This window comes from Salmo salar, chromosome 28 (assembly GCF_965601325.2).
Source record: "Salmo salar chromosome 28, fSalSal1, whole genome shotgun sequence".
Lineage (NCBI taxonomy): Eukaryota > Metazoa > Chordata > Actinopteri > Salmoniformes > Salmonidae > Salmo > Salmo salar.
This window is the reverse complement of record NC_138318.1, coordinates 12728979-12745123: the sequence shown is the minus strand read 5'-3', so window position 1 is coordinate 12745123 and position 16145 is coordinate 12728979. Positions and strand designations below refer to the sequence as shown.

Below are 16145 nucleotides of genomic sequence, written 5' to 3'. Positions count from 1 at the left end.
TGGTGATCTTAGGCTTGTTTGCGGCTGCTAACGATTGTAGAGTCTCCAGAGTCCTGCAATGAGACTGACTGCAGAGATCCGCCAGGCTCAGGTGCTTCCAGTGCTCACTTCACATGCACGTCTGATAGACATCTCAGGTCAAATCTTCCCCAGTGACACAGGTACTATTCTAAGCATACAGTATGTGTGTGATACCCCCTTTGAGCCTTTGTGTCTTCCCAGGTTCCAAAATGCTCGTCCACCATTAGGTTGACCGTTTACTCACCTGAGCAAGGCAGCAGATCCACAGTTAATCCCAACCTAAGATTATGGCGCTGGCTAATCCCTCTTAATGTTGGCAGTGACCTGGCCAGGCCTGCTAATGTTTGAACTATCAATGTGGTCAGCAGGACTGAGGCCCACAAGACTTTGACGTTGATGCAATAAACCCTATCAACCTACCGTAGGCCATGTCAGGTCAAGAGCAGTGCACTGAGTGGCTGTTGAAAGAAAAGGGTTTTCATGATGTGAGGTAGATCAAATAAAATCCCTGGTGTCTACAAAACACGGTTGGAACTTTCCCTGAATCACGAAGGAATAAGCAAGAAATCCAGAATCCTCCAACCAGGATTTCTGGAAAACCTGGGAATTTTGGTAAGGTTACCAGATTTTGGCAACCCCTAGCAACAAGAAAAAAGATGTGGTTGTGAGTTTTTTTTATTGGAAAGCTCAGTTGAACAAAACAGGCAGTCAAACACACATTTACCCTAGTAAATGGTCCTCAGTCGCCAGCTAGAGTAGGATGAAGTTGTCTCTGATCTAAGGCCAGTTTTACATTCCCCCTCCTAGTCCTAATGGTTAGGGTTTGTGGATGGTAAACTGATCCTAGATCAGTAAAGCCAGCTGGTGGAGCAGCTAGTGTAGCTACAAAGCTCCTCAGGTTTGAACCACAGGTTGATCTCTGTGTTGGCACTCTCTATTGAGTCACTGCCATGGATGATGTTCCTGAAAACAAGGGAAGAAAGATGGAGACTTAACGATGGGATAATTAGTGTCTGGATAGAGTTTACCAAGTACTGGAGTTGTCCAAGTGATGTCAATGATCACCGATGCAGAGGTTTTGTAATAAACACACATTTACTTAGTAAATGCTTTTGTGTGTTATCTGTTGTGTGTAACTAAACGCTGCTTTATTTTCTCATTGTATCATGTGCAGTCGTGTGGTGCGATGAATTTTCACCTGCCCACTTGGATGCAGTAGTCCCCTCGGATGGTTCCGGGTTTGGAGTCTGCAGGGTTGGTCTCTCCCAGCATTACTCTGCCTGTCTTCACCACGTTGAACCCTTCCCACACCTGGCACCCACACACAGATGGATAGCACTGTACTAACCAAGTATTCTTTATGATCTTCCATTTCGATGCACAGCAGTGAAATATATTTCAAAATACGAGCACTAATGTGAATATGTTGAAGCCTTGCGGCTCAAAGCAATTTTTTCATTTTTTTTTCACCTTTAACCAGGTAGGCTAGTTGAGAACAAGTTCTCATTTGCAAGATAAAGCAAAGCAGTTCGACACATACAACAACACAGAGTTGCACATGGAATAAACAAACATACAATCAATAATACAGTAGAAAAATCTATATACAACATGTGCAAATGAGGTAGGATAAGAGAGGTAAGGCAATAAATAGGCCATGGTGGCAAAGTAATTACAATATAGCAATTAAACACTGGAATGGTAGGATGTGCAGAAGATGAATGTGCAAGTTGAGATACTGGGGTGCAAAGGAGCAAGATAAATAAATAAATACAGTATTGGGATGAGGTAGATTGGATGGGCTATTTACAGATGAGCTATGTACAGGTGCAGTGATCTGTGAGCTGCTCTTACAGCTGGTGCTTAAAGCTAGTGAGGGAGGTAAGAGTCTCCAGCTTCAGAGATTTTTGCAGTTCGTGCCAGTCATTGGCAGCAGAGAACTGGAAGGAGAGGCGGCTAAAGGAAGAATTGGCTTTGGGGGTGACCAGTGAGATGTACCTGCTGGAGCGCGTGCTACGGGTGAGCTGAGATAAGGCGGGGCTTTACCTAGCAGAGACTTGTAGATGACCTGGAGCCAGTGAGTTTAGTGACGAGTATGAAGCGAGGGCCAGCCAACGAGAGCATACAGGTCGCAGTGGTGGGTAGTATATGGGGCTTTGGTGACAAAATGGAAAGCACTATGATAGACTGCATCCAATTTGTTGAGTAGAGTGTTGGAGGCTATTTTGTAAATGACATCGCCAAAGTCGAGGATTGGTAGGATGGTCAGTTTTACGAGGGTATGTTTGGCAGCATGAGTGAAGGATGCTTTGTTGCGAAATAGGAAGCCGATTCTAGATTGGAGATGTTTAATGTGAGTCTGGAAGGAGAGTTTACAGTCTAACCAGACACCTAGGTATTTGTAGTTGTCCACATATTCTAAGTCAGAACCGTCCAGAGTAGTGATGCTGGACGGGCGGGCAGGTGCGAGCAGCGATCGGTTGAAGAGCATGTATTTAGTTTTACTTGCATTTAAGAGCAGTTGGAGGCCACGGAAGGAGAGTTGTATGATCCGGAGTCTCTGACAGTGGTACAGGTAGTGAATGCATGCACGGTGAAATGGTATTAGAAGCATTTTACAGTGTGCAGGCTTTTCTGTGTTCTTGAAGGAGAAACCAGACCACTTGTCTATGAACACAAGGAAAGTCTCTCCTACCATGGCCACCACTGGTCCTGAGGTCATGTAGCTAACGAGGCCTGGGAAGAACGGTCTGTCCTCCAGGTCAGCGTAGTGCTCCCTCAGCAGAGACTCCGGGGCCTGGGTTAGTCAGACACAACATAACACCACAGGCAGTCAGAACCATCAATAAACGATCAATAATCCATATAACCATAGACACACAAGAGGCAGATCACAGCAAAATACAGCGGGCCATGTTGAACACCAGTGGTAGAATAGCAGAAGTAAAACAGTGGAGGCTGCTGAGGTGAGGACAGTTCATCATAATGGCTGGAACGGAGCTGATGGAATGCTATCGAACACATGGAAACCATGTGTTTGATGTATTTGATACCATTCCACCTATTCCGCACCAGCCATTACCACGAGCCCGTCCTCCCCAATTAAGGTGCCACCGACCTCCTGTGGAGTAAAGGATCCTGTAACAGTCATGTCTTAACAAAACAAGGGTTTCATAAAGCTATAGCCTAAATCTGGATACACTCTGCTATAGTGTATATAGCATCAATCACATGAAGTCAGAGTTTATAACTAGGTAACCGTTGAGTGCATGTGTTTAACCTTTAAACAGCCCATTGCAAACAGTGACTATTATTGGTGGGCACTTCTGATCCCTGGGTTCGTAGGTCACAGGCAGCCCTCTTTGGCCACAGACCAACGCAGACAGGATCAGGAGACCTATGCTAAACATACATGTGGTTAAGAAAAGCCAGCAAGCTAATCTGCTCACTAGGACCTACCTCAAGGACTAGATGAGGCCCCACTGTACTGCACTGTATGCCCAAACAATGTGTATTGGCAGTTATTGCTTAGACGATTTGTGTGCTTATTTAGAAAAGATGTCAGATAGCCTGTTTACATAAGAGACAGGCCTGCCATTCAGTCCTACTTATTGGCTATACCATTTGGTCTAGTAATGCGCTGAAAGTGCATAGGACTACAGCCTACATATAAAATAACAGAGATTCCAGTTAGTAGAATGACGTACCTGGACGAATTTCATCCCCACCATTTTGAAGCCCTTTAGCTCAAATCTCTTGATGATTTCTCCAACAAGCCTCCTCTGAACTCCATCTGGCTTGATGGCAATGAAAGTCCGCTCCTCGTTCGACATGGCGCGATGAGGATAGAAGATAAGGAACAGAGAGAAGAGGGAGAAAGCTACACAGTGACAGAGGAGGTGTGTGATATGAGAGAGAAAGAGAGGGAAGGAGGGGGTTAAGAGATCAAGGGGATGGAAGAGAGAGAGGATAGAAAAGAGAGAGAGAGGCGAATTGCACCGACTATAAGAAAACGTTATGCACATTTGGCACATTCAGCTTGGGGTCGCGGTGCCGAGGCCCCCCGACTCCCATCATGGGACAATCCCATAAACGGAGCCAATGACACTGTGCACACTGGACCCCCCTTAGCAAGGTAACCCCTCTGCCTTCGCATTTGAAGCCTGACAACTGTCATGCTCTGTGGCGTCTTTGACCCGCTGCCAGAATGTAATCTACCTAATCACCCGCATCAAAATCACCTTAGTGGATGATTTGTTCCAACACATTTTCTAGCAACACTGAGCAAATAAAATGTAATAAAATACCACAGCACTATGTGTATTTAAACGACTAAATATCCCAAATATAAATGAAACAAGGTTCCAACTAGGTCTATCCCAGTAAGATATAGACATATCATATCAGTTAAATAGGTCACAAACAGGTAGACTATACTATAGCTACAATGGTTTTACTATACCTTGACAACTGAGCCTCCGGGTTAGTGACTGACAGGCAGCTGGGCAGGTTATTTTCGCTAATGCGGTGCTTTCAGTAATCCAATGTAGATTGCAGGAGCGCTACTGGGTTTTACACATGGAGGCGCCCATTGGGCAAAAACTGGTTGAATCAACATTGTTTCCACATCATTCAAAAAAGCAATGTGATGACGTTGAATCAACATGGATTTGCAAAAGATCATCAACGTAAGGGATTGATTTCATTTTTTAACCTAAATCCAATGATGTCATTTTTTGTTGATTTCACGTTTAATTCACATTAGTTGACAACTCAACCAAATATATATGAGCAAGACAAAGAAGCTGATCGTGGACTTCAGGAAAAGGAGGGCCGAACAGACCCCCATTAACATCGACGGGGCTGCAGTGGAGCGGGTCCAGAGTTTTAAGTTCCTTGGTGTCCACATCCCCAACAAACTATAATGGTCCAAACACACCAAGAAAAGTTGTGAAGAGGGCACGACAACACCTTTTCCCCCTCAGGAGACTGAAAAGATTTGGCATGGGTCCCCAGTTCCTCAAAAAGTTCTACAGCTGCACCATCGAGAGCATCCTGACCGGTTGCATCACCGCCTGGTATGGCAACTGCTCAGCATCTGACCGTAAGGCGCTACAGAGGGTAGTGCATACGGTCCAATACATCACTGGGGCCAAGCTTCCTGCCATCCAGGACCTATATATTAGGCGGTGTCAGAGGAAGGACCCAAAATATTTCTGCTGAACAATTAATCAAATGGCCATTGACACCCCCCCACCCCTTGTTTTTACACTGCTGCTACACGCTGTTTATTTTCTAAGCATTGTCACTTTACCCTCTACCTACATGTACAAATTACCTCGACTAACCTGTACCCCCGCACATTGACTCGGTACCGGTACCCGCTGTATATAGCCTCGTTATTGTTATTTTATTGTGTTACTTTTATTTTTTACTTTAGTTTATTTAGTAAATACTTTCTTAACTCTATTTCTTGAACTGCATGGTTGGTTAAGGGCTTGTAATTAAGCATTTCATGGTAAGGTCTACACCTTCTGTATTCGGCGCATGTGACAAATACAATTTGATTTGATCAAAACTAAATGTTGAAATGACGTCTGTGCTCAGTGGGCAGGGACTGGCAAACTGGTTCATGGAAAGCCATTAGAAGATAATAACATTTAAATGTTTATCTGATTCTACTCTTTGCCTCTTAGTGTGTGTCAGTTTAATGAGTATTGAGATGCTATATTGCCACTTTTACACTGGGCACAGTCATTGAAAGTTGTGACACCTGTGGCACGCCATCTCATACGAGCCATGGTGCATGTGAATTATTAAACTATTTTGATGGTTGTACAATGCTGGCCTTAATCTTCCATAAAAAATATGTCCGCAAACAAGGGATCCAGTTTGTGCTGTTTAATGAAAATCTTGTAACGGTGTGGTTTTACAGAGGAAAAGATAAACTGATGAGAATACGGAGCATTTATAGTACATTGGATAAAGACTATATACACACTAGAGGTCGACCGATTAATCGGCATGACCGATATCAAGTTTCCATAACAATCGGTAATCTGCATTTTTGTTTGCCGATTATGGCCAATTACATTGCAATCCACGAGGAGACTGCGTGGCAGGCTGACCACCTGTTACGCGAGTGCAGCATCAAAAGGACCTTGTGGCTGCAACGAGTTGCTAGCTAGCATTAAACTTATCTTATAAAAAACAATCAATCTTAACATAATCACTAGTTAATTACACATGGTTGGTGATATTACTAGGTTAACTAGCTTGTCCTGCGTTGCATATAATCAATGCGGTGCCTGTTAATTTATCATCGAATCATAGCCTACTTCAACTTCGCCAAACGGGTGATGATTTAACAAAAGCTAATTCATGAAAAAAGCACCGCCGTTGCACCAATGTACCTAACATTAACATCAATGCCTTTCTTAAAATCAATACACAAGTATATTTTTTTAAACATGCATATTTACTTAAAAGAAATTCATGTTAGCAGGCAATATTAACTAGGGAATTTGTGTCACTTCTCTTGCGTTCAGTGCAAGCAGAGTCAGGGTATATGCGGCAGTTTGGGCCGCCTGGTGCACAGCGCTGTTTATGACTTCTAGCCTATCAACTCCCAAGATTAGGCTGGCAATACTATAGTGCCTATAAGAACATCCATTAGTCAAAGGTTTATGAAATACAAATGGTATAGAGAGAAATAGTCCTATAAGTCCTATAATAACTACAACCTAAAACTTCTTAACTGGGAATATTGGAGACTCATGTTAAAAGGAACCACCAGCGTTCATATGTTCCCATGTTCTGAGCAAGGCACTTAAACTTTAGCTTTTTTACATGGCACATATTGCACTTTTACTTCTCCAACACTGTGTTCTTGCATTATTTAAACCAAATTGAACATGTTTCATTATTTATTTGAGACAATTGATTTTATTTATGTATTATATTAAGTTAAACTAAAAGTGTTCATTGTTCATTCAGTATTGTTGTAATTGTCATTATTACAAATATATATATATAAAAATCGTCCAATAATCGGTATCGGCATTGAAAAATCATAATCGGTCGACCTCTAATACATACAGTAAGGCCTATATTACAAATAGACTTACATAATGCAGCGACCCTGGCTTATAAACGCAGATATTGACTCTGCCACATGAGCATGCTTTAGTGGCACAGTATATGGCTGGGCTTTCTGCTAGAAGGTTGTGTGTTCGAGCAGCTCTCCCTGCCTGTTTCATTACATCACTCCCACTTCTGACACCAATGTAATGAAACAGGCAGTTGAAACTTCTCTCTTAAGATTTTCTCTGCTGTTAGTGTTCGGTTGTATTATGTATACGTTATACTACTTAATGCTTATTACAATCAGTTGGTGTCATTTAAAGTTAATTATATATTTAATTAACTTTAAATGACACCAACTGATTGTAATAAGCATTAAGTAGTATAACGTATACATAATACAACCGAACACTAACAGCAGAGAAAATCTTAAGAGAGAAGTTTCAACTTTTACAAACAGCGGTCGGTTCAAGTTTTCCTAAACTAAAGCATGCTCATGTGGCAGAGTCAGGATTCCTGCCTGCTTCATGGCAAAATGTGTAGAATTGCAGGAAATTAGCTTTAAAAATCCTAAATTGTCTCTCAGCTTTTTTGGCCCACCCAAATTTCTGCAGGCCCACCCATCAACTAATTACTGGCTATGCTACTGCAATGAGTGATTATACAGAAATAATAATAATGCCTATAACCACTGTGGACACGAACAGTACCATTAACAGGGCTAAACAAGCAGGCTGGTACATACAGGCTTCGATTAACAAAATAGCGCGTGTGCCTACAAGCACAACCACACTGCCATGAGGCAAAGGCATGCACACTAGCATGATGTAGCATATTACACTTAGTTGTAGCACTAACAAAGCAATGCCGCTGCATTTGCATGCAACCACATAATGTCACAACTAAGTAATAACAGTGTAGCTAATATTCATGAGGCAAACAATGTGACCAAATAGTAGGCTTTGGACCTATACAAACATCAAAGAGAAGCCATATCAGCCTAACAGCTAGTCTAGCAATCTGCCATTACTCAACGGATAAAGGTGAAGTTAACACTACTAATGGCAATTAACACTTGGGCTTTCAATAGAATTACGATATAACCTCAAATACTCACTAGTATCTGAACGCACACAAAACAGTTTTAGAAAAGTTGGGAGCCTCTCTTCAGATGGTCACCCTCAGTAAGTGATCTCGTCAAAGATTTTTTTATAACTAAACCTCAAGGAGTGAGATGCGTGAACAGCTAAACTGTGATTGGCTGGGATCAAATTAACCATATAATGGTTAAAAGAGTAAACTGCATGAGTGGCGAGCAGTGTTCCCTCATGTGTCTGAAGCTGCAAACTTTGCCTTCCCGGCAGGCCCAGAGAGCAAATCAAGTGCACTAGGCCTACTGCTGGCCAATCAGATGGCTTAGATGACCGTGTCTGCATTATTGTTAACAGGCATAAAATAACCATGGCTAGAGAGTCTGTCAACGAATACAGCAAAGAGATGCTGTTTTTATGAGTGAGTTCATGCTTAAGTTCTTTCTCAGCACTGTCAACACATTTATAAGGCATAACATGGGTGTTCGTCCTATTTCCACTCTGCTCTACAACAAGCACTGCAGCAGTAATGAGTATGAAAGTGTATCTAGGCTTGCATTGTTGTTATTATTAGCGGCTTGGGTCTTTTTTAATATCAAGGAATATTTCACTTTTTCTGTTCATAGGAGTAACAACAGAATTTTGTGCATGAGGCAGAAATAATGAGATGCGACTCGAGTTTTGCAATCAGCTGGAAGACGGTGTCCCCTTTTGGTCAGTGTCAGTGGAGAAAAGGGAGAGCTGAGGGATGTTGAGAGACAGACCCTCAGCCCTAGTCTATGGATTTCACATGACTGAGAATACAGATAAGCATCTGTTGGTCACATATACCTGAAAGAAAATGGGCCTCACAATGGGTCTCGGGATCTCGTCACAGTATTTCTGTGCATTCAAATTGCCATCAATAAAATACAATTGTGTTTGTTGTCAGTAGCTTATGCCTGCCCATTCCATAAACACACCGCCACCATGGGGCACTCTGTTCACAACATTGGCATCAGCAAATCGCTCGCCCACACGATGCCATCCATGTGGTCTGCGGTTGTGAGGCCGGTTGGACATACTGCCAAATTCTCAAAAACAACATTGGCCTCCAATGGTAGAGAAATGAACATTACATTCTCTGGCAACACCTCTGGTGGACATTCCTGCAGTCAGCATGGCAATTGCACGCTCCCTACAAACTTGAGACATCTGTGGCATTGTGTTGTGTGACAAAACCTTTTATTGTTCCCAGCACAAAGTGCACCTGTGTAATGATCATGTTGTTTAATCAGCTTCCTGATATGCCACACCTGTCACGTGGATGGATTATTTTGGCGAAGAACAAATGCTTTGTAAACAAATTTGTGCACAAAATTTGAAAGAAATAAGCTATGGAACATTTCTGGGATTTTTTATTTCAGTTCATGAAACATGGGTCCAACACTTTACATGTTGCGTTTATATTTTTGATCAGTGTAATAGGCTAAATGTTTGACTCAATCTGTATAATGATTTTACTATAGATAAATAAAAAATGTACTCAGGCAAGGAAAATAAACAAAAACTGAGTTGGGAAAAAGATAGACTCTACTGTCTGTAGTAGGCTGTGTACAAAGCATACTTGTAATGACCTGTTGGGATTGGCATAGTTTCGTTATCACTCACAATGATGGATGTGTCACCATGCAGCAACAACACTGCAGACACCAGACTAGTATGCTAAACCGGTTTGCCTGCTAGGCTACACCGACAGCCTCATTGCATTTTGGTATGCCAGAAGTACATTCACGCTTCAAACACACCGACTGCCTCCTTGCATTTTGGTACACCAGAATTATAATAATTTCCAATGAAATGCTGCGTTTGCCTTGCAGCATTGCATTGCAGAGGCAGTTGCAGTGTGTTCTGTGTGGTGCATATGTTGGATTTATCGAATGTATGCGTCAAGCTGTATTAATAGACGGCTTGACAGAAATGGTTGCAGGAGGTGAATGTTGAACTTTTGTTGCATACATATCCAGATGATGCTGCATACTATTTTGCGCAAAGATGCTATCGGCAGCTGCAATAGGTGACTGACAAACAACCCTAGTTGCTAGGGAAGGGGGGTGGCAGGAGGTGGGTGGTTTGATGGAGAGATGTTGGATGGGTGGGATTGGGGGAATGGGATGGGAGGTTAGGGGTGGAGGCTCACTTCTTGCTTCCAAAGTAAAATGATCAATACTTTCTACCTACAGTACATAAAAAGTGACCGTTAGTAGGATAAAAAACATTCAATATACATGGAAAAACACAGGTCTTGGAACAAAAAATTCTGAAAATCAACCTGCAATTGAGCGTGCTGGGAAATATGATAATGATGGGTGAGGTTTTGAGTGGTTTTGAGCAAACATTCATTTGTAATTTTACTCAACAAGCTTGTTCAAATTCAGTTCACTTCGAGCAGAGTTTGTTGATTCAACATACAATTTTAAGGCAACCTGCTGCAATAAGATTGTGAGTCTGCGCAACTTTTGGGCATATAGCTGAACCAAAATATAGTGTTGCCTTCCAAAGGCAAACATGAATTTGTAAAACGACTCAACAAGTAATATGCATTCAGCTAACTGTGAGGAATTTTGTTGAGCCAACAAACATTCACGCATTAACTCAATTTTTCTTCTCTTTTCTCTGTGTACATCAATGATGTCGCTCTTGCTGTTGGTGATTCTCTGATCCACCTCTATGCAGACGACACCATTCTGTATACTTCTGGCTCTTCTTTGGACACTGTTTACTAACCTCCAGATGAGCTTCAATGCCATACAACTCTCCTTCCGTGGCCTCCAACTGCTCTTAAATGCAAGTAAAACTAAATGCATGCTCTTCAACCGTTAGCTGCCCGCACCCGTCCGCCCGTCCAGCATCACTACTCTGGACGGTTCTGATTTAGAATATGTGGACAACTACAAATACCTAGGTGTCTGGTTAGACTGTAAACTCTCCTTCCAGAATCACATTAAGCATCTCCAATCCAAAATTAAATCTAGAATCGGCTTCCTATTTCGCAACAAAGCATCCTTCACTCATGCTGCCAAACATACCCTCGTAAAACTAACTATCCTACCAATCCTTGACTATGGCGATGTCATTTCCAAAATAGCCTCCAACACTCTCCTCAGCAAACTGGATGCAGTCTATCACAGTGCCATCCGTTTTGTCACCAAAGCCCCATATACTACCCACCACTGCGACCTGTACGCTCTCGTTGGCTGGCCCTCGCTTCATATTCGTCGCCAAACCCACTGGCTCCAGGTCATCTATAAGTCTTTGCTAAGTTAAGCCCCGCCTTATCTCAGCTCACTGGTCACCATAGCAGCCCCCACCTGTAGCACGCGCTCCAGCAGGTATATTTCACTGGTCACCCCTAAAGCCAATTCTTTCTTCGGCCGCCTTTCCTTCCAGTTCTCTGCTGCCAATGACTGGAATGAATTGCAAAAATCACTGAAGCTGGAGACTGCACCTGCACCTGTACATAGCTCATCTGTAAATAGCCCATCCAACTACCTCATCCCCATACTGTTATTTATTTTATTTATTTTGCTCCTTTGCACCCCAGTATCTCTACTTGCACACTCTTCTTCTGCACATCTATCACTCCAATGTTTAATTGCTATATTGTAACTATTTCGCCACTATGGCCTATTTATTGCCTTACCTCCATTGTCCTACCTCATTTGCACACATTGTATATAGACCTTTTCTATTGTATTATTGACTGTATGTTTGTTTATTCCATGTGTAACTCTGTGTTGTTGTTTGTGTCGCACTGCTTTGCTTTATCTTGGTCAGGTCGCAGTTGTAAATGAGAGCTTGTTCTCAACTAGCCTACCTGGTTAAATAAAGGTGAAATAAATAAAATAAAATACAATTCTTGTCCTTCTGAAGTCCACCCAACTCACAGAATAACACTGATTAAGCAATTGTTTTTTGTCTTTTTTACTGTGTAGTTCAGCACTCCTACTCTGAGACACTTTGTGGATATGGGCCTAGATCACAAATCTGGTTGGGGTAGTCTGGTGGAATGCTAATGGGTGCATCTCAATAGTCTAATGTGGCATCCTCTCATCTCCTTCCCTAAAGTACATTACACTGGTGTGAAAGAGTTGGACAGGTGAAACCAGGAAGGCCATATTAGACTATTGAGATGCATCTCTGCTATATATCCGATTCAAACCTAAAAGGTGCTGGCTGACCTCTCTGACTTCAGTTAGGTGATGGTGTGAATTACATTAATGTTGAGACTATAACAGACACCACTTAAGAATGTACCTGTAAACATAGTACATGTTCATCACATCTTATAAATGTTTTTTTTTTAATCCCGTTTAGTTACATGTACACAACTGCAGGGCTCTCCAGAGGGTGATGCGGTCAGCCCAACACATCACTGGGGGCTCACTGCCTGCCCTCCAGGACATCTACAGCACTTGGTGTCACAGAAAGGCCAAGAAGATCATTAAGGACCTCAGCCATCTGAGCCACAGCCTTTTCACATTGCTACCATCTAGAAGGATGGAGACAGTACAGGTGCATCAACGTTGGGACCGAGAGACTGAAAAACAGCTTCTATCTCCAGGACATCAGACTGTTAAACAGTCACCACTAGCCTTAGTCACTGTTCTAGTCGGCTACCAACTGGTATTCTACCCTGCACCTTAGAGACTGCTGCCCTATATCTATAGAGTCATTGAACACTGGTCACTTTAATAATGTTCACATACAAAACACACCATTATTATTATATGTATATATATTTATAGTCCAGTCTCTGACATTGCTCGTTCTGATATTTCTTTTATTTTCTGGATTATGTGTGTATATATTCTTTTTTATTGCCAGGTATTACTGCACTGTTGGAGCTAGAAACACAAGCATTTCATTGCACCTGCGATAACATCTGCAAATCTGTGTACGTGACCAACACCATTTGATTTGATTACTGTAATGCTGAATGTAATGGGTACCACTATTACAGTTTACACACCTGAATAAGCTTGTCAATTAACACAAGAAGAACACCAATGGAATTATAACAATATAATATGGCTAACCAGAATTAAAAAAGTTTATGGTTTTTGTTAAGGATCTACAAAAAACTTTTGAGAAAAATAAATTGTTTATAGAACCATTCTCCATAAAGGTTCTTTAAAGAACCATCAAAAAGGGTTCTATATAGTCCCAAAAAGGGTTGTTGTAACCATAGCGAAACCGTTCTTTTTGGTGCTATATAGAACATTAGGAAAGGGTTCTTTATAGCACCATGAAGATTACATTTAGAACCTTATGAACTTTATAGAACCTTCACATTTTTTTATATATAGCACCAAAATGGAATCTGCTCTGGTTACAAGCCAAACAACCCTTATTTGGCACTATATAGAACCGTTTTTATTGTGTATGATCAACATACTCATCTCCTCTCCCTGTATCTTAAACTTCATTCTGTGAAAATGGACTGAGAATTTTAGAGCAACTCGCCTGAAGCTTTTTACGATGAAAACATTTGAAATCTCAACACTGACTCAAATCTCCCTCTGAGATGGAATCTACTTCATCCCAGAGCTCTTGGCCTGTGTCCCAGTCAGTGTTTACTACAAAGACCAGTCTCTTTCTGCAAGCTGGCTGACCATTACACAAGGAAAGCAGCTTCTGCAGGCAGAAGTATTTGTAGAGAAGCTCCCTGTTAATTAGTGTGAGCATTAGACAGGTAGAGGAAGGAGGAAGTGTAGTTCTACAGAAACATGGGGTGATGCTTCACTGGTTCTTTACACTCATACACAAGTGCAAACGAACTCGGGCACGCATGCACAACCATGTGAGGAAATTTCACTAGTCACTGTCTTGTCCTCCCTCCTATCTCCATGCATCCCTAAACCATGATTCATCATTCATCACCCTTTCAGCCTCTCCCCTTCTATGTGCTCCCTCTCTCTCAGCTCAGTGTGTCTAATGGATTAACAAGCACTAGCTTGCCAGGCCTGTCACACGAGCTGAACACCGCACCAGCAGCCAGAACCTCTCCAAGCCTTTCCCTTCCCTCGCCTCCCCAATCCACAGCGCTCACCGAATGGATAGCTAACTCTCTGCTGCCTGGATGACTGTTAGACCCAGTCCTATTTTTACCAGGGTTTAAGATCAGGATTAGGAGCCTTGGCAGCCAAGTGGTACTGTTTAATACCTATGTTTTAATATGGAGCTATTCCGGAGCGGCTGTTGATCGTAAACGTTATTCACTCAACTCCTGAAATCTGGTTAGGCTGCTCTGTGTGTGTGTGTGCATGCAGATTGTACTTCTGTTGTATGGGGCTACTATAAAGTTCCTCTGGGGAGGTGGAGTAGACAGACTAGGTGGTATAGTAATTGTACTTAAGTGTGTGTCAGCTTAAGGTTTTTATGGCCGTGTCTCTGTATGTGGAGTTCATGTTTCATTGAGAATGTGGTGCGCTGTGTGTAAGCAGGGAGTTGTTTGTGTTGTAATAGCTTGTAATGGTGTGTGATCATTCTATACCACAGCAGAGGCATCACCATTCATAATAGGAAGGGTGAAAATGGCACAGATTCACCCAGAGAGAAATGTATAGATATTGAGTTGTCAGGGGAAAAGGTTGGCCTAATGGTAGTTGCAGATTGCCTGGAAGGCAGGGTTGGGCTCAATTCAGAATTTTGCAATTGACTCCCATTCAACTCATGAGTTGAAATTCTGATTGAACTTGCCACAACCCACAGGATGTCAAATTTGAGTTTGAGTGACAGGAAATATTTAATTTAGTGCAATTCAAAGAAATTCCATAGAATTTCCATGGAATCTGACCGGTCACACTTCCAGATACCAAAAAATATATAACTTTTTCTATAAAACAATGTTCATATATTCTTTTAACCTTTGTTAAGAATAGCCAATTACATTTACACCAACAATTTCATTTGTTTGGCTTCTTTTTGAAGGCCTCGGGATCAACTGGTTAAATGAATGCATTCTCGGAAGTGTAGTATTTTCCCCATATTGAACAAAATGTAAATGATTAATGAAATACACAGAGTGTACAAAACATTAGGAACACCTCCCTAATATTGAGTTACACCCCCCTTTGCCCTCAGAACAGCCTCAATTTGTTGGGTCATGGACTACAAGGTGTCGAAAGCGTTCCACAGGGATGCTGGCCCATGTTGACTCCAATGCTTCCCACAGTCGTGGCAAGTTGGCTGGATGTCCTTTAGGTGGAGGACCATTCTTTAAAAAAAAATGGTTGTTGTAATTTTCACCCCATTTCTCTCCCCAATTTCGTGATTACGATCTTGTCTCATTGCTGCAACTCCACAATGGGCACCGGAGAGGCGAAGGTCGAGTCATGCGTCCTCCGAAACATGACCCGCCAAATCGCGCTTCTTAACACCTGCACGCTTAACCCGGAAGCCAACTGCACCAATGTGTTGTAGAAAACACTGTTCAACTGATGACCAGAGTCAGCCTGCAGGCGCCCGGACGGCCACAAGGAGTCACTAGAGTGCAATGAGCCAAGTAAAGCCACCCCAGCTGGGCCAATTGTGCGCCGCCCTATGGGACTCCCGATCACGGCTGGTTGTGACACAGCCAGGGATCAAACCCCAGGCCGTAGTGATGCTGCAACACTGCGATGCAGTGCCTTAAACTCGGGAGGACATGAATGCACCATTCTTAATACACACAAGAAAATTAAAAATCCTTATTTAACCTGTCTCTTCCCTTTCATCTACATTGATTGAAGTGGATTTAACAAGTAACATCAATAAGGAATCAAACTGTAGCTTTCCCCTGGATTCACATGATCAGTCTGTCATGGAAATGTTTTGTACACTCAATGTACATATTCAAATACAGGTTTTGATTTAATTTTAATAGTTTTCCCGGAAAATCAAGTGTTTCGACAATTGCATGTATAAATG

General features: G+C 42.2%; 1 protein-coding gene across 2 annotated transcripts; it reads right to left on the bottom strand.

Moving 5' to 3' along the window:
• Positions 1-680: 680 nt before the first annotated feature.
• On the bottom strand, positions 681-8361 carry nme2a (NME/NM23 nucleoside diphosphate kinase 2a). Of its 2 annotated transcripts, none has more exons than XM_014179441.1 (6): positions 8222-8361; positions 4484-4586; positions 3729-3901; positions 2717-2818; positions 1220-1332; positions 681-984 (listed from the first exon to the last, which is right to left on the bottom strand). In XM_014179441.1, exons 3-6 carry the CDS (start codon positions 3852-3854, stop codon positions 870-872), a joined length of 456 nt encoding a protein of 151 aa, XP_014034916.1. In that variant the 5' UTR covers positions 3855-3901; positions 4484-4586; positions 8222-8361; the 3' UTR covers positions 681-869. The 2 variants fall into 2 exon arrangements, with proteins under 2 accessions (XP_014034916.1, XP_045566371.1); XM_045710415.2 differs by having other exon boundaries at positions 4484-4583; positions 8222-8349.
• Between the last annotated feature and the right edge of the window lie 7784 nt (positions 8362-16145).